Below are 21,206 nucleotides of genomic sequence, written 5' to 3' on the forward strand. Positions count from 1 at the left end.
CAAGGCAGATAGGACGGAAACCTCAATCACAATTACTGTCAAATTATGATGGCTCAAAGATACTCATATCATGTCGAATCTATTTATACACAAGGATACCATTGTTTTAATACAATCAAAACCGTAGACAGCCCAAGCCAAACTTATTGCACTAATACACAGCCGTGGCAGGCTTGTTGACCAAGTCCCTTGAATGCTGAGACAGAATGCGGTCCAGCGCCTGCTTTTCAATGACCAGTCTTCCTGTCTCCAGGATATCCTTGACGTCCACGTCCTTGCGGTTCAGGATCTTTGCGTGTTCTCCCACCTCACGTACCGTCTCAAACAAGCCTTCATTCAGCTGGTCTGTGATTAATGTTGAGCGTCCAAATTCGCGGCCCCAGCAGTTGACCTTGAAGATTTCCTTAATGAGGTGTGGGGTGGCACCCTCTGGAATCGAGATTTCGTTGTCGATGATGATCAGCTGGCCTCGCTTGTACCGGTAACTCAGGGCTATCCGCCAGGCCTGGTCGTAGATCTTCTGGGGGAGGCTCGTAGCAAAGTCGCGAGGGTGAGGACCGAAAGCGACACCTCCTCCTCGTCGAATTGGGGACTTTTTGTCGCCAACACGCGCCCGACCGGTGCCCTTTTGCGCATAGAGCTTTCTACCGCTGCCATGAACGTCGTCTCTCCACTTTGTGCTTGCTGTACCTTGCCGGGTCATGTCACCTTCATAGACGACGGCTCGGTGAAGAATGTCTTTTCGTAGAGGCATCAAAAGATGGCTTCGAGGATATTCGACGATACGCAGGGGTTCCATTGACGGAAATGAGTAGGTGGTGGCTTTGGCGGGTGCGTCCCAAGCGGGCCGGGGACCGGTCGAAGACTCTCTTGTGAGGAAATCGGTCGTAGGCTGGGCCTCTGTTGCCATTGATCTCGAAAGAGGTGTTGCCAGGCATCGCTTCTAATAGTAAGGACGTATGTCAGTATGTGAATCGTTGAATACAACATTGCGATTCAAACAAGGGAAAAGTCATACCGTTGTGGCTTCAGCGCCTGTCAACAGGCCACTCGAGCTTCGCGAAAGCCATCTAAGAGCGCTGAGAGCATCAGTTCCAGGCATTTTGCTGTTTGATGTCCTATATTGTTGTGTTATCGAACCAGGGCAGGTGAAGCAAAAGTTCAATCCGGGGGTTTGCGGCGGTCCGCGCTAGTTGGGTGAGGCTTGGCTGTGCCGGAGTGAAAAAAAGAGTTCCGTCCGACCCTCTACCACCTTTGCCCCGACAACACGATCATCACCTTTCCTCCACCGCATCCATCAAGTAATTCCGCCAACAATGGCTCCTTGTGAGCGGGCCTCGAGGCCTTTGATTCAATGCATCCAGAAAACCTATGCTAGAGGTTTGCCAGGCCTCCAGCTGCAGTCGACGCGGACTTTTCAGTCGACCGCTCTGGCTCGCGAGGAAGCTCAGGCCGAGACCCAAAGCCAACCCTTCTACAAAAGCCCGGATCCGGCTCTCGTGACAAGTCCCCGTTTGGAAAGGAAACTGCTGAAGCAAGGCGTTGCGCCCATTGGCTCCCGCCGTCGTCGAGCAGCACTGCAGAGCTCCGCCAACATCCCCTTTGAGCAACTGCCTTATCAATGCTTCCAAGAAGCCCGGAAGGTATTACTCGCAGATCGCGAGGAGAAGATTAAGAAGATTACGGCCATGCGGGAGAGAATTGCGAGGCTCCAGGCTATCCCTGCGGAAGAGGCTGGCGGCGAGCAAGTGCAGAAGTCGAAGTTGCGGGCAATGGAACTGGAGCTTGAGCGTCTCAAGATCCATGCCGATATCAATGACCCTATCGTTAAGAAGAAATTCGAAGATGGGCAAGGTACGAGTGAGTTAAAGAAGGAATACCATTCACTTTCAAGTAGCCATATGCAACTAACCTTGAATTGCGACCTAGGCGACATGACCAAGCCTATTTACCGCTTCCTGGCCGATCGGAAGTGGAGAGAGTACCGTCGCAAGATCTTGGTGCAGAGAATTACCCAAATGAAGGTCATTCCTGATGTTCTGCCTCACTGCGACCCTGTTGTGGACACCAAACTCTATTTCGGTAGACATACGATTCAACCTGGAGAGTTCGTCAACTCCAAGGACAGCTCGACGGCCCCAAAGCTTGATGTACAGCTATTTGAGGCTGGCGAGAAGCTCGTGACGATTGCCGTTGTCGACTCGGACGTACCCAATGTCGAGAAGGACGGATTCGACTACAAGATGCACTACCTTGCTGTGAACGTGCCCATCTCCGCTACTTCCACCAAGGTTGATCTCGGCAACCTGTCAGCAGATTCGCAGGTTGTTCTTCCATGGCTGCCCCCGGTCGCTCAGAAGGGCAGCCCCTACCACCGACTCTCCATCTTCATCATGGAGCAAAAGGATTCGGCTCCATTGAACTTTTCTCTGGTCAAGGGCATGGAGACGAGCCGTGACGTCCTTCTTCGGACACTGCAGGCCAGGTATCACCTCAAGGCCATTGGTGCGCACCTGTTCAGAACGCAATGGGATGAGAACATGCTGGAAGTCATGAGAGAGATTGGCTTCCCCGAGGCCGACGTAGAACTGCGCCGGAAGAGAGTCGAGCCTCTGCCTTATAAGAGGAGGAATCCTTCCACCTTCCGGTGATCTGCTTATGTATCCTTTTGCGCTTCCTTTCTGTCCGTTACAGCTTTCAGGTGATAGATCTGTATTGTACAACCGACATGTATGAATATGTACACAAGTTTAACCAACTCCGAACTCCTAACCTTCGCCTCAACTATGCGCCGCAAATCATGTTATAACCGCCGGGAACCCGTCTATTCCTCGTCCAACTGAGCTGGCCGCAGAGTATTCTCCACCCATTGCATCTTAGACGGTGGCCAAACACGAGCAATAATCTTCCCGTTAATCAACCCCATAGGAATAGGCCCATAATTCCTCGAATCCCTCGACCAGGGCAGGTTGTCTCCGCCGAGATACACATGGCCTTCGGGTACCTAAGCACAACACCGAATTAGCAAAACTCCAGTAGCCCACAACCCACCGCACATCAAATCCCTACCTGTATCATCTCCCGACTCGTCCCAACCTCCGTACTAAACGGCAGATCCCTGCAGACAAAATCCCCCGGCATCCCAATCACTCTCTTCGCACCATTGACTCCCAAGAACGTCGGATGGTAAAACCGAACCACATCACCGACTTCAATCCCCCGGCCGTACTTGTGCACCCGCGATATCATCAGGTAATCGCCCCGCGGGTTGAACGTCGGGTACATCGAGGGTCCTTCGCTGAGCTGCACGGTGATCAGGTGCTCCCAGACCAGAGTGCATGCGCAGAACAGGCCCAGGCCGTCGAGGGTGAGGCGGAAGACGGCGCCGGGCGTTGCGCTTCTCAGCGCGGAGCGGAGTATTCGTTCCATTGGTGTGGTCAGAGCATTTCTGGACTGTCTGGGTGTCTTGTTCTGCCGGGCTGATTGGAGCTATATTTGCTTGTAGGCGGAGAGGCGGCACGGCCGAGGGAAGTCACGTGCTGTGGTTCTTCGTTTAAAAATTCTTCGCACTTTGCAGCTTCTTCTACTTTTATTTCCTCTCTTCGGCTTCGAGTACTTAGACTGGTTATTTCCACAACCATTATGTCTGGTTTTGGTTGAGCCAGCTGGTCTTCGCTTTACAGTTTTGAGTGTTCTCATCTTCGAGGATTCATGTTGCTTAATGGACGCGTTCAATGTGTTCTCGATTATGCAAGGATCTCAGCTGAAGTGCAATCGACGACAATTGAATGATTCAATTATATTGGAATCTCCAACAAGCACAGTTACTAGTCTCCATTCCTAGGTATCAACACAGCTTCTAAATTGCTAGAGCTCGCCGTTTCCGAAATACAACACCAGGACGCGCGAGTGTGGACAGAGAAGCAAGATGAACATTATACGTCTCGACTAACCACACAAAGTGGCGAGATATCCCCGAACGCTGTCTTAGCTTTGACCCCATTTAACTATGGGACTGGGATGCTGGATAGCGTGGGTGGGAGACAATTAGATATGATAATGATAATTTCTTTCGGACTTTCGTTCCCCTTCCTCGTCGTATGATGAGACCCATGCTCTTGATAGTACTAGGGAATCCAATCTCAAAATTCTCCAGGGAGAATTCGCTGCGTGGCCATAGATGGCTGAAGATTCTCAGATATCCTGCTCGGTAACCAGCCACGCACACCCAAGTCATCATACTTTACATGTACCATTTTTTCATCAAGGCCAATCTCTCGGTGACCCAGCTTCGTCTTACCTATTCTGCACCATGGCGTCGGCATCTGTGACAATCGTCATCAATTCACAGCTTCCCAAACATGCCCCAAGATACTTACCAGGACTCAAGTTAGGCGGCTCGATATCCTTCCTCTTCTCCGCCTTAACCTTATAATCAACCCCAAACGCCTCGTCCCTCCCCGCAAGTAACCCGTCAAGACCCTTGGGATGAGCGAGCTTGACTTTCTCTTCAGATGTGAAGCTAGCCATGAGCTGTGGAGCTCCCAAGGGAAGTGGATCGCCCCTGTCCACCTGCCAAAAATGATACGTTTTTCCGTACAGCGGAATGACGTCCCTCATCTCTGATGTTTCCGCTGCTTCCCAGGCAGGCTTCGGCACTCCCGCCGGAGCGGGCATAATCAGCATGCCGCTTTTGACCTCAAACTCATGGGTGTGCCATAATTTGCGTTCCTCGGACGGGAGGGTCTCGAATAAGCGCGGCGAAATCATGTACTCGACGCCGATCAACCGGGCATTAGGCTTGGTGGAATCGTATATCAGACACTGCCTGAGGTCTGCATTTCAGATCAGCTGTCTTTTCTTGCAGAAGCAAGGGAGCTATCAAGACCTTCTGTAACATGTGTACAATAATGATTCGCTTCCACAGCTCTTGTCGGATCCGACGCATAAATGTGGAAGGCATTTAGATGGGCGCAAATCTGCTTGACAGGCGTGAAATCTTGGACCATGCTGGCGCCGCCTTCCAGGACACGGCTTTTGGTGCTGAGAGGCGAGCCGGGGATCCCATCTTGGTCTCTGGGAATGTGTTGATGACAAGACATGGTTGTGCGATACAATTTTGCAATTGTCAAGATTGAACTGGGAGATACGATTGTAGAACGAAGATTGTTGTCCCAATTTAACTGCAGCTCGCCTATTGCTTCGGATGTCTATTCCGTTGAAAGCAGGAGTTTCGTCCATAGTTGACGTCATGATGATTGCGGATCAAACCACACTTGTGATATTCCCAGCTTCACGAGAAACGATAAAGCCCTGGAATTTCGCGTCGCCAAGAGAATACTTAGCCGTGCTCCTGACATGGATCCATCACGGCTTTCGACTTCTGTGCGGAGATCACGAAGTTAAAGGTAGTCGATCTACCCGAGAGTACCTGACTGCGCGGACGCAACTATAACCAATCAAATGTCATATCGTGCCTCTGCAACAGTCTCGCTTGACTGAGAAATCCAATTGGCCGCAGCGTCGTTATTGTCATAATAAAGCGGCCCATCTTCTGCCAGCCGAGCCGCCAGATCCGAGGTGGCATGCCAGAGCTCATCGCTGTCAGGCAGTGCGAACTGCAAGTCTGCCAGGGTGAGAAGGCTTCTTCCCCTGTTAGCACTGCGAGGGCTATTGCGAGGACTGTTTTCGCGCTGAATATGACACGTCCTGCACACTTCGTAAAGGGCGAGTGCAAAGCGCTTGACTTCCTCGATGCCTACCCAGATGAAGACATCCGGGACGGAGTCGCCGCAGAACTGGGCTAAGATCTCTGGGTAGAAGAACATGTTTTTGCGAAGGCAAGTTTCAGTCAGTGTCGTTAATAGACGAGAGCAGCTCGTAGAGATCGTTCGGGCGAGTTGAATGTCAACTTGACTATGAGCGTCTTTGAGGGAGGCGAAAATGATCTGAATAAGGGTGGCTTGGTATGTTGCCATGGGCCAGGGGCTTTGGACTTCGGACTCTGAGCTTATGGCTGCCCACTTGTCCTATCAGATTGGCATCAGCTGCACGACTCGAGGACATTGGCTTGAGGATGCTTCCTTGGGTAATGAAAGGGGAAGCCAGGCCCAGGCGAGTTACTCACTCGCTGTTCGTAGACTAAGGAGCTAAGCTTGTCATGTAGTTTGACTGCATGACACTGCATCTTCTCGTCCCCAGTCATCCACATTCCCATCATGACAACCGATTGCAAGAGAATCGGAGGCTCCTGGCTAGGTTCGAAAGTCGCTCTATGCAGAAGCGGCCAGACCGGATGGAATTTCTCAAAATAGATCTCCACATACTGCAGGATATTGGTTTCTTCCAGGAAGGGATACAGTTCATGCGATCTTCAGCAGTCGAGCGCTTTTCCAGGTCATACTTCTCAGCCTGAAGTTCGTTGATATTGGCGTTCACGCCCAGAGTTTCAGCATTCTTTGGATTCCCCTGACGTGACAAGGACAAATGCGACAGGGAGCATTGGAGACCTCTGCGTGAGCATGCTTCGCAAGGGGCCCTACCATTGCATCGCGTCTTTCTCGAGCGACAGTGGCTACACGCTATAACCGTGCGACTAGATTCCAACTTCTTGTCCTTGTGAAGGGCCCGAACATGTTGACGTAAAATGTCACTGTATGTCAAATTAGAGTCGGTTTCACTGCCGTTGTGAGAGAGGTGCTGCGGATGAGCTTACGTCCTAGAGAAGACTTTATCACAAAACGGACACTCGCACGCTGGCGCTTGACTGTGGCTCGCAGAGTGCCGAGTAAGGTGTTCTTTGCGCCTGTAGCTTCGACTACATCCGCGCTGGGGACAGCGAAATGGGCCTTCGTTGACGCTGGCAGCGGTCTTCATGGTAGAAGATCTGGTTTGGACTGCGCTGCGGGGAACCATTGCGAGCCATGTGCTGGCTGTATACCTCTTGATAACTGATAGAAATTAGTCAAGGTTAGAGTGAGTCGAATGAGGTCCGTGAAAAAATAATTGGAGTCGTCATTCACATCAAGGTAGATGGCAGATGGGATGCCGAATATGGGATACCGATGGATGAAATAGAGATGAAGCTAGGGAGCGATGAACGGCACATATTCCGTTTCCCACATGACTACCATGACTCCCCTGCACGAGGATTACAGTATCATTTAACGAAGACTATTCTCATCATTGAATTCATCAATAAGTTTTTAAACCCCATCTTTCACGAAGGCGAGTACGAGTATAGTCATGTTTACGCAGAGTTCAAACAATGAATCAGATGGTGTATTCAAAGCTATTTCCTATATCACTTGTTCACATAGCATTCTTCATCTCTCTCAAAGCTGCCATCACCTCCACCGGATCTGTCTTTCCGGTCTTCTTCTGAATTTCAGGATCCTATGAACGGTCAGACAAAAAGTATAAATAGAGTATGAATCATTGAATCTTCTTACATTGACTCTCATGAACACATTGTGCAGCTATGCAACCTCGTCAGCTAGAGCGATCAACCGGCGACGGACTCCATACCTTCTCGTCTCCGATAGTAAACTTTCCCTGGGTCTGTTGATGCTGATTGGCGTATGCTTCTAGCTTCTTGATCGGTTCTGATTGAGATACAGCAAGACAGAACTTGACGTTGCTCTTGGTGTACTCATGGCCGGGCTATACGAATCAGTCTCTGCATCAATGAGAACTGGATTCTTAGCGGCTTACGTAGACTTTGGTGTCATCAGGTAGCGAGGCGAGAGTCTCGTTCAACGCCTTGTGCATCTCTTGAGCATTTCCCTCGAAAAAGCGACCACATCCTGCCATTGTGAGATTCATTCGAATACACCGGGAAATGGATGTCTTACCTGCAATGAATAAGGTGTCACCTGTAAACACCACCTTTTCGTCCCCGTCCTGCATATAATAGCAGATACTATCCTGAGTATGGCAGGGGGTGTGCAGTGCTTTGACGGAGATGCGCTCGCCAATCTTAAATGTCTCCCCATGTGCAGGAGTCTGTGTGACTGATTTGCAGTTCTTTCCTCCAATGACCGGGAGTTTACCAAAATGTTTCAGCTGTATATGTTAGTCAGAAAAAGCTCATAAAATAGCTAGCTAGCTCACCATCTCATCGTTGCCGCCAGCATGATCCCAGTGACTGGAAGCGCACGTTAATACTGGTCTCCCTTAGCGACTGGATGCCGAGACATACTGATGCGTGTTGACAATGGCTGAGAGTTTGATTTTTCCGGCCTTGATCTGAGCATCAAGCTCTGGAGCCACTCTAGCAGAACATCAGAATTGATTCCACAAGCGCATTTTGACGAACAATGTACTCTGGCGGATTAGCCGGGTCGATGATGACGGACTCTTTTGTCGGCTCGTCCGTCACAAGGTAGGCATAGTTGTTGCCCTTCCCCGTCCCTGTACAATAGTGTGAGCGTCAAATTCGCTCGGATAACCAACAGCTGAATCAATCAAGATTCAAGATTGGACACAAGGCACGGTGTATATTCAACTTACACATAGGAATTGACTGTACATGCATGGTTCTGACGGGATGTGCCCTTAAGTATCGAGATCCACAGTACGGTCTGATCGCTCTGAAGAAGTTCATTGACGAAAGTGATAGAGAGCGAAAATGCGGGGTGATACTGAGATCATTTACTAATAGGCGGCATCTCGATGAATGAAGACTATCCGGAGCATTACCTCATAGTAGCTCCGGGTCATGTGGTTGGCGCTAAGCCGTATTTGGAAAATTATATACATCGCTCAATTGTCTTCCCTACGACTTGTACAAAATGACATTAATATAAAGAGCATTCCTTGGCCTGGATCATGCGAATGACCAGGATCTCTTCCGATGTGGGTGAGTTGTGCGAGACGGAGATGGTGGGTTATAGAGAGTCGCTCACTTCGCTCCATTGCTCCAGTCAAACTATCCCTATTGGTCTGGTATCCCATGTGTCTAACCTTTCCCACCCGAATTTCTGCAGCCCTTGTAGATCACCCTCGGAGTGCTGGGCATGTGTCGTACTTTCGGATCTCTTCTGTGATCGAGGTGGAGCGTTGCTCTGATCTCTAGCAATAGGAGGCAAGCGATTATCCTCCGAGGGAACAGCGCCTCTGAGCAGATCCAGCCAGTGACTCGAATTTTGTTCACAGACACTGAGAATGTATCCGAGAGAAAGAGATTGCCGAGCTGTACTCCATTCTGCTGAGTTCAAAATGTGGTCCAGCCACATATAAATCGCCTCGCACTGGGGATCATTCTTCGTATTCGGTCGTCTCGTGAATGCCAGTTCATTGACCAATTCCTCAGTCAGAGCTGGTAAAAATGTAGGCTGACCTGCCACTACACTCTGTAGTGATCTGTCCCACTTGGTGAATGCTTCATCCATGGAATCGCCAAGTCTTGTAAAGATATGTTAGCTAGGGATAGTCACTAACGTTGCGTACCATGGCAGACTTACTTTCGTCCCTTCGGTACAATTATTGAATCCTCAATGAGGATTCGAGAAAGTGAGTGAGGACTCCTGCTAGACGCCTTACATATCGCTACCAGCTGCGCCTCAAGGAAAGACGATTGCTGAGCTGACTTCCTCTTCTTCCGTGGTGGCTCTGAAAGGTCGCCCTGGCTCGCTGGATGCTCGAGGGCGGTTCTGACGACGCTTCTGATTTCTTCTACATTGCCATCGTCGGCACCGTTAGAGACCGCAGAGGCAGGCCTTCCTAATACAAGCGCAACATCGGAGTCTGTCTTGGCCCAGTAATAGTCCCAGAGCCACTCCAATGAGCGTTGCGTCGCATTGCGCAATACCACAAGAGACGGTAGCTCTCGATGGGTCGCCTCGTGACGCAGCTCAACAAACGATGCCGGAAGCCCGAGGTCAATCGCTCGTTGAAACATGGTCTTCCTCTGCCCATGGAGTTTGGAGTCAACGAGACCCGTTACGAATCTGATAGATCTGCGTTAGAGATACCTTTTGCATCAAAAATGAATAAAAGGGACTCACCGACAAAAGGCAGCCGAGTAGGTGGCTCGAATCGAGAATATGGAATTTTTCTGAGCATCGTCGTGAAGAATCGCGTCCGTTAATAAGGCGGTAGCCTCAACCGGATGTGGGAGGTTGCCACGGAGCTTCCAGACTCCGACCTTGGGGGCGTTAATCATGATATTCAAGCGTAATGTAGAAACTACGTACCGTAGCGCAGGCATTTGAGCGCAAATCTGGTCCATCATAGGCGGGCGGAGGGTAGAATTGATTCCGGACAGTGAGTAACTGGGAATGATCCTTCCACGGTGTAAAGAATACTTTTGCCATTTTGCTCCCTGGATCTTTCGGTGAAGAAGTATCCGTAATTCCCTCGTGAGTCTTGTTCTATTGTTCGTCCACTGTATCTGATCGACGGGATTTTTATATCGGGGAATTGTTTTTCCCTCCGAGTGTTGCCGGATTTGTGCCTTATCCATCAACAGTCCAACTACAGATCGACGCGCACATAGTCTGGACTCCTCTGTCCAATCAATCAATCAATCCATCGTCAGTCAGTCTGTCTGCCTGTCTGATGTCATGATCTTTAAAATAGGCTTGGTGCTATGGATAATTGATGAGGTGGTCTGATAGGGGCATGGCCGAATGGTAAGTCAGTGATCATCGAAACAGGCTGGGTGCCAGTGATATGCTGTCTGTTCTTCTTGATTGGCCGGGTGCCAATGTATGACAGGTCACTGTCATCCTGGATTGAGTCCGTTCCCGATTGTCGGCTTGTGGTGTTTCGAGGGAACCTGCATCCGCTATTTTACGGAAAACGTGAACTTGCTCTAGCATTTGGGAAGAATCCAATAGCTGAGGTATTCTTAGGAAATTATTGCTCTTATGTTAAACCGACAGATTCTATATTAGCCATGAGTCCCAACGAAGACCCTCAACACAAGAACCATTTTGAGGCAACGCCAGAAGCTAAATAATTCTTTAAAACGACGACTCTGATGCTGTGAATGAATGAGCTGATACTTTTGGGGTGAAAGATGATATCCTACAGAGAATGTGTTGTTTTGTTCTCGCCAGGCTTTAATGTCGATTCTGCGGCCAACTTCAAGAATCAGACCATCTGACTTTGGCTTTTCAGTTTTTCTGTCTTGATGCTGTGTCCACAGCCTCAGGCGTCCCTGAGAACTGGTATCTTTGTCTGTCAGGCTACCCAACTGTCAATCTTACCTCATGGGAATGGAGACCTTATTCGAAACCGGCGATAGCACTTAGTGGCTCCGAGACGTGGTGGAGGATCTCCTCAAGATGATGCAGGAAGCATTTCAGAATGCGAGAAGCATAATCTTCGGACGCGCTTGATGCCCAGTAGCGGAGCTCGACGTCAATCTGGGACGGTGAGAGGAGGACAGCCACACAAAAGTCATACTGTTGAGCTCAGATTAGACGCTCTATAACTCTTACCAAGGATAATGTTGACAAGTGTACTCACCTCCGTCGCATCCTCCAACTCGACGAGTTTCATGACAATCTCGTCGCCGTTACCTTTGTCTCTCGAAGATCCTACCCCAAATACATTTTGCACGGCCAAGACTGTGTTAAACAGCTGCTGCAGCCCGGCAACCCCTACTATCCCAGCCTGGCGGACAGCTGCTGGCATTGAGCAGTGCTGGTGCTCATTCCGACGTTGCATCTCCTCCTGGTTTTGTCTCAGAGTATCAAGCACTGTGCTCGCGGGCTCAAGGATAAACCGGCAGGGAACGACATTAAAAAAGGTGCCGACCATCTGCCAGATGGCAGGTAAGGGAATGTCCCGACCTGAGATAACCGTTCCAAAGCAAACGTCGCGGGACTTTGTGTAATGCTGAAGGGTCAAAGCCCATGCCAGCTGGAATATGTTGGTGAGAGTGACATGGTTGGATCGCCAGAAGGAGGTGAGCCGATTGAACTGCTCGACTCGCAAACTGCGACGCAGGGGCCGAGCCTTGCATGGACGGGATCTGCATGGCGGATGCAATTCAGATGGGACTCTGGGAAGGTTACATGGCCGAGTTTCGGACAGCGTTTGTTTCCAGAACTGCAGCGCCTCTTCGCGCGACTGGCCACGTAGGTAAGTCAGATATTGGCGGTACGGGGTCTCTTTGCTAGCAGAGAAACTACCGCGGAGCGCGAGACAGAAACCTTCTAGCAGAATCGCCATGGATATGGCGTCGATGAGCGCACGACCCGTATCCAGCCTTAATAGGACCGTTCCATCGTCCTCTTGGCCAACAACCAAGCGGTGAGGTGGTGTGGCCTCCCAGGACCACACGGGCTCCAGCTTCTCAACTTCTTGACGCACATTCTGGCTTCGGGGAAGGATCACAACATCTGCCGATACCCGCCTAAGGACGACATGGAGATATCCCACATGCAGATTAGGAACGTGCAGGACGATTGTCCGTAAGGCGGCATGGTGCTGCACCAATCCATTCCATGCAGCAACCACCTGCGATAGGGTGACTGCCTTGCGTGTGCGAATTTCAAAGATGGCAGTGCTCGAGTAGTTGGGTGTGTAGAGTTCGAGCACCCCGGCGTGCGCATCAGAGCAGGAGTACACATCCTCGATATCGTTGATATTTGCCACGTTCAATAGGGACTGAATCAACTGCATCTCCGCTTCCGGGAATTCAACCAGGGGACCATCTGCCTTGGAAGTGGTATCTCGCGGAGCAGAGGCTTCATGAGATTGCTTCTTCAAAAGAGCCACGGATTCACCATAGGTCGAGCAAGCATGTTCACAGAACAGAGACACCGTGTTGTAAGAGAGAAAGTCTAGCATGGAGAGAGCCAAATTCCCTTTTCGACACAGAGTGAGCAGTTGTATGGCGGAGATAGAATCACCTTCCAGAGCAAAAAAGTCATCGTCCACTCCAATGGACTCCTCGTCTAATGAAAGGACCTTGGCGAAATTGGCTCGCACAAAACGTTCCTGCTCGGTGATCGGTTGCCTTTTGTGCGATGCTGCATGGCCGAGATACTCCGTCACTATCTCTCTCGTCAGATTCCCTGCTTCCTCTCGCATTTTCTTGCGGTCCGCTTTGCCACTAGGACTGAGTGGGAGACGTGACAGAGGGATAAGCAGCGAGGGTACCATGAATGACGGAAGGTGCTGGCTCAGGTGCATTTTGAGGCCTTGTAATCGGGACAGAATCTCGCTTGACGGCGGAACAAAGAGCTCTTGACGTACATGGTTGGGGAAGTGACCGCTTGTGGTGTCCACTTGCTTAGGGTTATAGACGAACAGGACCAATCTGGGTTCTGCGATCTCTCGGGGCGTGACAAGCCCAGCGATAGCTGCGGTTTGTTGCTCGTATTGCTCGGCACAATGCTCAATTTCGTGTAGCTCGATACGTTGCCCATGCAGCTCGATCTGCGCGTCTTTTCGACCGACCAAACTCAGACTCCCGTCGGGTCGAAAGACGGCCAGATCCCCTGTCTTGTAGAACCGATGTCCCTGCAGAAAGGGGAATTTCACACACCAGGATGGATTGCGAATAAAAGCTGCCTCGGTTTCTGCAGTTCTTTTCTTGTACCCTCTGCCGACAATGGGTCCGCCGATGAGAAGCTCTCCCACTGAACCCACGGGCTGGAGCTGATGGTGGTTGTCGGGATTCACAATCCAGCACGATGCGTTAGGGCAAGATCCAACATTACTGGGGTCAGAAGCCGGGGACAACGGTCCCGTGGTAGTTGTGTACATGGTGCATTCTGCAGGCCCGTAGGACTGATGCAGCCGCACCTGGGACGCCCACGTAGCCAAGTCAGTCACCGAAGGCGCTTCTCCTCCAAGAACGAGTGTCTGTAGGCATGGAACTTCCGCTGGAGAAATAGTCCGAGCCACGGAAGGGGTCAGCATGGCAATATTAACCCTCATATCTGTCATGGCGCCCGCCAGCTTGTTCATCCGCTGGTCTTCGGAGGGAATACAGACGCAGCCCCCTGCAGCGAGCATGAACATCACCTCAGCCAGACAAATGTCAAAAGCGGGCGATGCGAACAGCAAGCCTCGGGAGGTGTTTGACACGGAAATGACGTCTTTGTGCCCATGAACTACTGAATAGACCATGCCATGCTCTATCACAACACCTTTGGGGGTACCTGTTGACCCAGATGTAAAGGCAACATACATTGGATCCTGCGGTGTCACCGAGGATGGGCTCCAAGAACAGTAATCAGCGAGGACGATATCCGACGTAAGGGTCACGGTACTGTCCACAATTTTCCTGCATTTGTCTTGAAGCGCCGGGGAGCAGATTACCACTCGTGCATCAGCATCCTGAACGATTTGCTGCAATCGGGGGATAGGAAAATTGGGCTCCAACAAGACCATAGCTGCGCCAGACATGAGCACGCCCAATATCGCGACAGGGAACCACTTGGACCGCTCCATGCAGATCCCAATGACCGTCCCTCGACAACACCCGCGAGACTGAAGATGGCCCGCAACCCCACGCGACAACGAGAGGAGTTCAAGATACTTGAGCGAGCCATCCCATGCGCTCACAGCTTCTGCATCGGGCTGTGTAAGGCAGAAGTCCATAATTACCTCATGCATGCACCTTAGACGTTCTGGGTTGTCCTTCCGATTCCATACCGCCAACTGGTGCCAATCTGGAGGATTCTGGGTCATCAGTTGCCCCATCTGTGTCCCGGGATCGCGAAGAATGCGTTGCAGAGCTGTTGCGAATTCGTCCAATAGCATTTGCACCCGATTCGTATCCAGGACGGTGCTATCAAAGAAAGCCTTGATCTCAAGCGATTCGGCTCGCTGTTGGGCCACGAGGGACAAAGGATACGAGGCAAACAGCAGTTCCTGGTGCTCATTCTCTGGGAGATTGGTTAGTATGGCAGAAGGGCTCTGCACCGAACTTAGTCGGATTGTGAGGAGATTCTGGAAGCGGCAGGCCAAGGCGGCCTCCGGGCTAGCTTCGCTGATGCGAGCGAGACCAGTATGTTCGAACGGTATGATGGCGACGTCGTGCTCGCGTAGCCTTAACAACATATCTTCAACGGATGAATGTGGATCAAGCTGCGTGCGGAAGGGGAACGTGGCAATCGTCGGCCCAGCAATACAGTCAATGCCTGGAACTGGAGCATTCCGGCCTGATACCGTCAATCCATAGACGACATCGTTCGAACAGGTTTGGGCGGAGACGACCAGGGCCCATGCTAGTTTGATCTTATTGGCGAGTGTCCAGTCTTTATCTGCAGTGGCAAGGGGAATCCGATGGCTCCTTGACGATGGCCGCGGTGAGACCACCGATGATCGATTGCAAGAGTCCGGGAAGACCGTGGCTCGCAGGCCGGTGAATTCCTGTGACCAGAACCGATAGGCTGCAGACATGTCCAGCCTTGAGATATAGTCGATCACTCGGTTGAATGATGGCCGTGACGGGAGCGCGTGGCCATCATAAACGTTCTGCAAATCGTCGAGCACCTGTATGAAGGACCACCCGTCGAAAACGGCATGATGCATTGTCAGCGTGAAGACGGCCGGCTTACTGCCTCGCGCATGACGCACTTCCCAGCGGGTGAGAGGGCGCCCCAATGCCATGGTCTCAGCATTATCCGTGGCGTAGGAGCTGGTGCTCAAGGCTTTGGCTTTGATGACTACTTGAAGCAGTTGACCGTCCTGGAGCTGCACAACGCACGTTCGTAGCATGGGATGTGCGAGATAAGTCCGCTTCCATGCCCCCTGGAAGCGATCCAAGTCCACTGAAGGTGTGAAGGAAAATCGGTAGGTGCTCACAAACGATCCGGGGTTTTTGATGGACAGATACACGAGGCCTGCTTGCAACGGTGTGCAGGCATACATATCCTCAATCATGTCTCTTCTGACGCGGCACTGGGCCGCTGCAGTGGATAGGCTCTGTTCCACATCCTCGAGGAGGGCGAATGCCGCAATCGTGTGCACGTCCCTATTCGCTACGGCACATCCGGCGATCTGTTGAACTGTCTGAAGACGGATCACATCGGCCACCGTGATCTCCAGACCTCTGTCCCGGGCTCGCGCCACCAGCTCGATGGCGGCCAAGGAATTTCCTCCCAGATCGTAGAAGCCATCGTGAGCGCTAACATCTTTTTCGGGACGCGCCAACACCTCGGCAAAGAGAGCGCGAATACTTTCCTCTTTGTGGAGGTACCTGAGAAATCCACTGAGGAGCGTAAGCGAGGAGATGCATGGTTCAAGGTTGCAGAGCAGGAGATTCTTCTCGAGCCGCTGTGACTGCTTCTATCTTTTCGGGTCATCTTAGCGCTATTCAGTCATTTATGACGAAACGAGGAGGAATAGATAACATTGATCTTTAAGCCGTAATATTTACATCTACTACTAAGATAGTATGAGTTAGACTAAGGAATAGATAGTAGCTTAGAAGATCATATATATATATAGGGGGTAAATAGGTAAGGGAAAAGGCAGATGCTGCTATAGGCAGTGGCTTAGGACGTATGTGGTAGCTTTAGGCCTTAGAAAGGTGGCAGAGAATAGAGGCTTGATGGAAGAGGCACAAAGACTAAACTCAAGGTGGAATTCTGCATTGATTATTCAGCACAACGAAACCGACCATTTTTAAGCAACTATTCAGCCAATGCTCTGTGATGAGTGTAGATGTATACTGAACTTACAGGAGGCAGGTTGCAGGGGTTATGGGATAGTTTACGAGGACTTTGAATATGATGAAGATCGCAGGCCCCATCATTTCCATCGCCTCCAGGGGTGGTGGAGTCCAGAGCCGGGAAACAGGAAGGCACTAAGAAGGAATAACGATATGCCAGGACAGGGAACGTGTCAGTCAGTCCAGTGCATCTACTAGTGATAGTACATGGTCAGGTACGGCCCTTTCTCCTCGGTGTACGAGACAGACAACCATGCCTGGCGGTCTGTTGCAATAGCCAAGTCCTCTCCAGGGCTATTTCAGAGTTAGAGAAGATTGCAAAGGAAAGGAGGATTAGGGGCCTCACTAGTATGATTGCAGAGTCTCCGAGTAGGCGGTAGCCAGGTCATGCATGCCATGACGCTCAAAGAAGGCTGCCAGCACATTCGCGATCTTGAGCTCGGGGATGCCGATGAGGGGGAAGTAGAATTTAGGCTTGGGCAGAGGCTGCCCCGGGGTCATCTCGTAGTTCATAAAGAACGGCACAATGCTCAGAGGGTCACCGGGGAGCGATGGCCGCTGGGGTTCAGCTCGCTTGCCGTCGACGATTCCAAGATCGACCCATAGCTCGCGGATCATCTGCAGACCACGCATCGTCTCCTCGTCCGTGAGCGTGCCCCCAAGCGTCCAGTGCTCCTCGACCTTGGCGAGCGTCACCTCTAGTTCCATCAGGTACAGTTTGAAGCGCGTCGTGCCGGGGTCGACCAGATCAACAGATAGGAAGTGGAGGTCTGTCTGGGTCTGCCGCTGCATGTGGGCTTCGATCGCTTTACAGGGCGCCGCGAGCCGGCCCTGCACGTCTACCTTGCGGATGGCGGAAAAGCATAGCTCGGCGACGGAGCGGCCCGTCGCAGCGGCCTTGATCACCGGGTAGAAGTACTCCTTCACGGTGATGCCCGTCTTGGTCAGGTCCAGGGCGAGCAGAATTTGGGTCTTCCAGTTCGTCTTGGCAAGCTCCGCGGTCAGGAGCTGCTCATCGCGGTCCGTCAGCGTCAGGTCGGCGGCGAGCGTGTGATGCAGCTCCAGGTCGACGGTGGCCGAGCCGGTCATTCGCAGCTCGGCCAGGGTGGCGTGGACGGCGTGGCGGTTGAATGGGTCGGCATCCGTGCTGGCGAGATAACTCGTGGGCTCGAAGGCGAGCCGAGCCGTTGAGCCGAGTCTCTGGAAATTCCGGCTGAGCTCGATGGATCCGATACCGCCAAGGAGACACATGTAGATGTCTCTCCCAGGGCTGGGGAAGGGCCCCAGCCTGGGGATGATCAGGTGGGCAAAGAGCGACAGGTACTCGTGTTGGTGGTGGATGCTGTATTTCCCATCCACGAGCATCTTGCCAAGCATTGGCCCAACCTGATGCCAGTATTGATGCTGATCCAGGTTGGCGAATATCATTGATCTGCTGAGAGTGCGATATGGCAGGTCGGGTCCCACTTCAGCACAGGGCGCAGGTGCCTGGGCGGGCGGCGGTCGACGACACTGTCATTCTGGTTGTCTAGAGCCCTGTATGTGGAAGTCAAAATAGACCAAATACGAGTCTAGAATGAGGTTTATCAGACGGGATGCATGCACGCCATTATAAGTATCCATCCTCCTCTTCAGTTAAGGCATAATATGCTCTAGAAGCGGTGAACTGAACTGCCCACCTGCGACTCGCCTTGGTATTCTGTGGCAAGGATAAGGCAACATTGCAGAATCCAGACAGACAGGAATCATCAGCAAAAGGAGGGGAGGAGGGGCAGAACAACGAGACTTGGGATGTGGAGATTTGCCCCACTGAAGCATTCCCCGGAGATATGGCGTGGACTGCCGCACAGAATCCCCCTTCATTCGTATCCGGCGGGCACGGAAGCGAAATCAGATGTGGGAAGGATAGTAAGAGGGCAACGATCCCAGAGTAGCTGGGGAGAAGGCAGCAGGAAACCGTAATCACGAGACTGGCCCGAGAATCCGTTCAGCCTGGAGTCCAAGGGCACAGAGCATGGAGTCAGCACGTTCAAACAAGATATCAGCTTATATCCATGCAGATTATCGGTGACTCTAGTGGCCAGGAATGAGACACCATTCAGCTGATCAAGAGAGTAAACTGGTCTCTTCTCAAGCTCTAATAGAACAACTAACATGGGGCGTAAAGAAGAAAATGAAGGACTAAATCGAGAAGTCTGTTACGGATCAGATCACTACACAACTCAAACAAGTCTTAGTCTTAGCAAAGTGGCTCGTCTATTGGTTAATTGTCTATCTAATGCATGTAGCTATTCGTATCATTGTACCTTCCGTTGGGTATCCTCGTCACGGTTCGTGCCTCTTATAAAAATCAAAACTCCACGCTATGCCATGAAGCAAAAGGATGAAAAGGACAAAAGGAGAGACAGGATTTGTCGAGGAAAAAGGGCAAAGAAACAGATTCCAAAGTTCATATCCACCCATATGCATAGTTCATGCATGGCTGATTTTCCAGACCGAAGAATTGCTGAGGGACTACCCCGCCATCTTGGTCTAGTCTGCCATCGTCCTCGAAAAAGAATGACTTGTTAAGCATATTCTGTGCTGATTTCACAGGTTGCGCGTGCGATTGAGACCCCAGTTGCGGTTGACGAACATCGACACTGTCGCCGGCTTGCTTCTCTGCGGTCTCTTGCGAGTCATCATCCTCTCCGTCAGCGTCCTGGTTTTCGGTCTCGTCGTCCGGTGAGGGTGTAAAAGTCTCCTCCAGCTTCAACCCCTTGCCGCTTAATCCAGTCAAGGACGCATTCAGCGATGGGTCAGGATGGCTGTACAGGCCCATCCCGACAAGCTCGTCCTCCGGCTTCTCCTCAACCGCCTCCGGCTCATCAAATTGCTGAATTGGAAGAAATGGCGTGGGAGGTCCAGAAGACGGCGCACTCTCGTAATTCGACCCCGCAACGTCCGCTCCGGGAATACTGCTGTACATGGACATCATATCGAAGGACCAGCCTTCAGACATGGGGGGAGCCATCGCGGATAAGCTAGACGCACTGGCGTCCCAAGTGACTGGCTCGACCTGCGGGCCGTTCATTTGCAGGAGGTACTGTTGCTGCATAATTGTCGGATCTTCCATGCCAGATAAAGAGGAAAACATCGCAGCATCTGAGGTAGAATACGCAGGTAGAATATCCTCGCCACCGTAGGTAACAGGAAGCGTGTTGGATGACGAAGCGCATAAGCCTGTGCCAGCAAGGTTTTCAGACATAGTGGTGGCTGGTAAGTACTGAGAGGTGGAATATCCAGTTGATCGCAGGGATGCCGGGTGCCAGCTCATTGGTCGCGGTTGGCGTGTTCTGCGCATGGCGGAAGCCGCGAGAGCAGCTTGGATCTGAGCCTGATAAGACTGCTGCGGCAGTTGCCGGTACATTGGTGAGGTGTGCGACGTGGTGGCCCTTCGCTTGGCAGCAGAAGAAGGACTGTTTCCAGCACTCCGGGGCTTCATCACCCGACTAGTGTGCTTTGGCTTGGGAAAAGCATACATCAAGTCACGAAACGTCGATGTACGGAAACATGGCTGGTTTTCTGGGGAAATCCAGTAGGGGCCTGCTACGGAGGCTTGTGGTTGCCAGCAGTCGGCCATTGGTTGTGATGTTGAGAGTATCAATCAGGTCAGGAGTGGTTATGATAGTTGTTGGCTGAAAGAGATGGAGATGTTGGTTGTTGGCGAGAGAGGGACGAGGTATGTAGATAGAGCGTAGAGTTATATGACAGATGGAGGTGGATTGAAATCCATGGATGACTGCAGTAAGATGCACAATAATATGGTCAGAGATCGAGACTCATCATATAAAGATGACACAAGGGGTCACAGGGCGCTCATGGCAAGGTACCAAGCAAGTAGTCATGCAGAAGGAGGTAGTAAAGTAATAAAGTAGTAACTTTAGCCAGATAGTCCAGAAGATCTTCATTGTCTCCATAGCATCAAATTACTTTCCCTTCTTAGAAAAATAATTATCTATTAATGTGAAATAAATAGAAAAATATTAAAAAATATATATATATATTATTAAATATTATTTTATGTGATGAATATGGGGTCACTTGTTACTCGTGGCATCAACTTACATATCCGATCTACCGTCCGCCGCAGCTCCACGATCCAAAGGTTGGGACTCCATAGCTGGCAATCTATTGGCGGACACATGTTCAATGGTGAGATGACACAACGTTGACACTAACGAAATAGGTGACTTGGTCCCTCACAGGGGGAAGAATGGAACAAGCAAGTCGGCTAAGGAACGGAGGAGGCAGGCTGGTCTGGTCTGGTCTGGTCCGGTAGTGGTAGGGATGGAACTGGAAGGATGTGATGATTCAGAGGCCATTGCCTCAGCTCAGCGGCTCCACTGCCTTTCCATGGTCCATGTCCATAGCATTAATTCTTTCCTCTACCTGTACTACTCGTGTAGAATTCTTATTTTTCTCTTCTCTAGGCTCCACCGCCTTTTCAGAAGTCGGGCTTGATTTCTGGACCCTCTGGATGTGCTGGAGCCCACAGTTGAACCCATAGTAGTGGTGGTAACCA

At 51.2% G+C, this 21,206-nt stretch overlaps 9 protein-coding genes across 9 annotated transcripts; 1 reads left to right on the forward strand and 8 right to left on the reverse strand.

Moving 5' to 3' along the window:
* Window positions 1-16: 16 nt before the first annotated feature.
* P174DRAFT_385530 (mitochondrial 54S ribosomal protein uL4m) lies at window positions 17-1,171 on the reverse strand. Its single transcript, XM_024823261.1, has 2 exons — window positions 1,019-1,171; window positions 17-943 (listed from the first exon to the last, which is right to left on the reverse strand). Exons 1-2 carry the CDS (start codon window positions 1,100-1,102, stop codon window positions 152-154), a joined length of 876 nt encoding a protein of 291 aa, XP_024686170.1. The 5' UTR covers window positions 1,103-1,171; the 3' UTR covers window positions 17-151.
* An 80-nt stretch (window positions 1,172-1,251) lies between these two features.
* Window positions 1,252-2,782, forward strand: P174DRAFT_439338 (mitochondrial 54S ribosomal protein mL38). Its single transcript, XM_024826772.1, has 2 exons — window positions 1,252-1,854; window positions 1,930-2,782. The coding sequence occupies exons 1-2, from the start codon at window positions 1,317-1,319 to the stop codon at window positions 2,649-2,651; spliced, it is 1,260 nt and encodes a 419-aa protein (XP_024686171.1). The 5' UTR covers window positions 1,252-1,316; the 3' UTR covers window positions 2,652-2,782.
* On the reverse strand, window positions 2,699-3,469 carry P174DRAFT_385534 (putative mitochondrial inner membrane protease subunit 1). Its single transcript, XM_024823262.1, has 2 exons — window positions 3,070-3,469; window positions 2,699-3,004 (listed from the first exon to the last, which is right to left on the reverse strand). The coding sequence occupies exons 1-2, from the start codon at window positions 3,427-3,429 to the stop codon at window positions 2,825-2,827; spliced, it is 540 nt and encodes a 179-aa protein (XP_024686172.1). The 5' UTR covers window positions 3,430-3,469; the 3' UTR covers window positions 2,699-2,824.
* An 827-nt stretch (window positions 3,470-4,296) lies between these two features.
* Window positions 4,297-5,469, reverse strand: P174DRAFT_449184 (OBAP family protein; the record flags this gene model as incomplete). The annotated part of the gene is made up of 3 exons (XM_024828819.1): window positions 4,889-5,469; window positions 4,380-4,835; window positions 4,297-4,325 (listed from the first exon to the last, which is right to left on the reverse strand). Exons 1-3 carry the CDS (start codon window positions 5,100-5,102, stop codon window positions 4,297-4,299), a joined length of 699 nt encoding a protein of 232 aa, XP_024686173.1. The 5' UTR covers window positions 5,103-5,469.
* Window positions 4,989-6,876, reverse strand: P174DRAFT_478267 (C2H2 type zinc finger domain protein; the record flags this gene model as incomplete). Its single annotated transcript, XM_024830679.1, has 4 exons — window positions 4,989-6,029; window positions 6,128-6,325; window positions 6,439-6,652; window positions 6,716-6,876. 4 exons carry the CDS (start codon window positions 6,874-6,876, stop codon window positions 5,460-5,462), a joined length of 1,143 nt encoding a protein of 380 aa, XP_024686174.1. The 3' UTR covers window positions 4,989-5,459.
* Window positions 6,877-7,278: 402 nt separating this feature from the next.
* Window positions 7,279-8,691, reverse strand: P174DRAFT_439341 (putative hydroxyacylglutathione hydrolase). The gene is made up of 9 exons (XM_024826773.1): window positions 8,512-8,691; window positions 8,325-8,412; window positions 8,201-8,272; window positions 8,113-8,146; window positions 7,854-8,064; window positions 7,714-7,805; window positions 7,528-7,662; window positions 7,452-7,478; window positions 7,279-7,395 (listed from the first exon to the last, which is right to left on the reverse strand). The coding sequence occupies exons 1-9, from the start codon at window positions 8,534-8,536 to the stop codon at window positions 7,312-7,314; spliced, it is 768 nt and encodes a 255-aa protein (XP_024686175.1). The 5' UTR covers window positions 8,537-8,691; the 3' UTR covers window positions 7,279-7,311.
* Window positions 8,692-8,924: 233 nt separating this feature from the next.
* P174DRAFT_363996 (rRNA-processing protein LAS1) lies at window positions 8,925-10,316 on the reverse strand (the record flags this gene model as incomplete). Its single annotated transcript, XM_024821958.1, has 4 exons — window positions 8,925-9,405; window positions 9,465-9,950; window positions 10,008-10,147; window positions 10,197-10,316. The coding sequence occupies 4 exons, from the start codon at window positions 10,314-10,316 to the stop codon at window positions 8,925-8,927; spliced, it is 1,227 nt and encodes a 408-aa protein (XP_024686176.1).
* A 915-nt stretch (window positions 10,317-11,231) lies between these two features.
* On the reverse strand, window positions 11,232-18,539 carry P174DRAFT_449186 (uncharacterized protein; the record flags this gene model as incomplete). Its single annotated transcript, XM_024828820.1, has 4 exons — window positions 16,989-18,539; window positions 16,850-16,936; window positions 11,476-16,180; window positions 11,232-11,411 (listed from the first exon to the last, which is right to left on the reverse strand). Exons 1-4 carry the CDS (start codon window positions 18,068-18,070, stop codon window positions 11,232-11,234), a joined length of 6,054 nt encoding a protein of 2,017 aa, XP_024686177.1. The 5' UTR covers window positions 18,071-18,539.
* Window positions 18,540-18,877: 338 nt separating this feature from the next.
* On the reverse strand, window positions 18,878-20,634 carry P174DRAFT_385551 (uncharacterized protein). Its single transcript, XM_024823263.1, has one exon. The coding sequence runs from the start codon at window positions 20,262-20,264 to the stop codon at window positions 19,092-19,094; it is 1,173 nt and encodes a 390-aa protein (XP_024686178.1). The 5' UTR covers window positions 20,265-20,634; the 3' UTR covers window positions 18,878-19,091.
* Between the last annotated feature and the right edge of the window lie 572 nt (window positions 20,635-21,206).

The sequence above is a fragment of the Aspergillus novofumigatus genome (genome assembly GCF_002847465.1).
Source record: "Aspergillus novofumigatus IBT 16806 chromosome Unknown P174scaffold_2, whole genome shotgun sequence".
In the NCBI taxonomy this organism is placed as follows: domain Eukaryota; kingdom Fungi; phylum Ascomycota; class Eurotiomycetes; order Eurotiales; family Aspergillaceae; genus Aspergillus; species Aspergillus novofumigatus.

Coding starts and splice junctions, on each gene's coding strand:
- P174DRAFT_385530 (XM_024823261.1), bottom strand. CDS start 1,102: ATGCCTGGAACTGATGCTCTCAGCGCTCTTAGATGGCTTTCGCGAAGC. Junction 944..1,018: donor CAGGCGCTGAAGCCACAACG/GTATGACTTTTC, acceptor CCTTACTATTAG/AAGCGATGCCTGGCAACACC.
- P174DRAFT_439338 (XM_024826772.1), top strand. CDS start 1,317: ATGGCTCCTTGTGAGCGGGCCTCGAGGCCTTTGATTCAATGCATCCAG. Junction 1,855..1,929: donor GAAATTCGAAGATGGGCAAG/GTACGAGTGAGT, acceptor ATTGCGACCTAG/GCGACATGACCAAGCCTATT.
- P174DRAFT_385534 (XM_024823262.1), bottom strand. CDS start 3,429: ATGGAACGAATACTCCGCTCCGCGCTGAGAAGCGCAACGCCCGGCGCC. Junction 3,005..3,069: donor CGAGTCGGGAGATGATACAG/GTAGGGATTTGA, acceptor TGTTGTGCTTAG/GTACCCGAAGGCCATGTGTA.
- P174DRAFT_439341 (XM_024826773.1), bottom strand. CDS start 8,536: ATGCATGTACAGTCAATTCCTATGT. Junction 8,065..8,112: donor CTGGCGGCAACGATGAGATG/GTGAGCTAGCTA, acceptor TAACATATACAG/CTGAAACATTTTGGTAAACT. Junction 7,396..7,451: donor ATGTGTTCATGAGAGTCAAT/GTAAGAAGATTC, acceptor GACCGTTCATAG/GATCCTGAAATTCAGAAGAA.
- P174DRAFT_385551 (XM_024823263.1), bottom strand. CDS start 20,264: ATGGCCGACTGCTGGCAACCACAAGCCTCCGTAGCAGGCCCCTACTGG.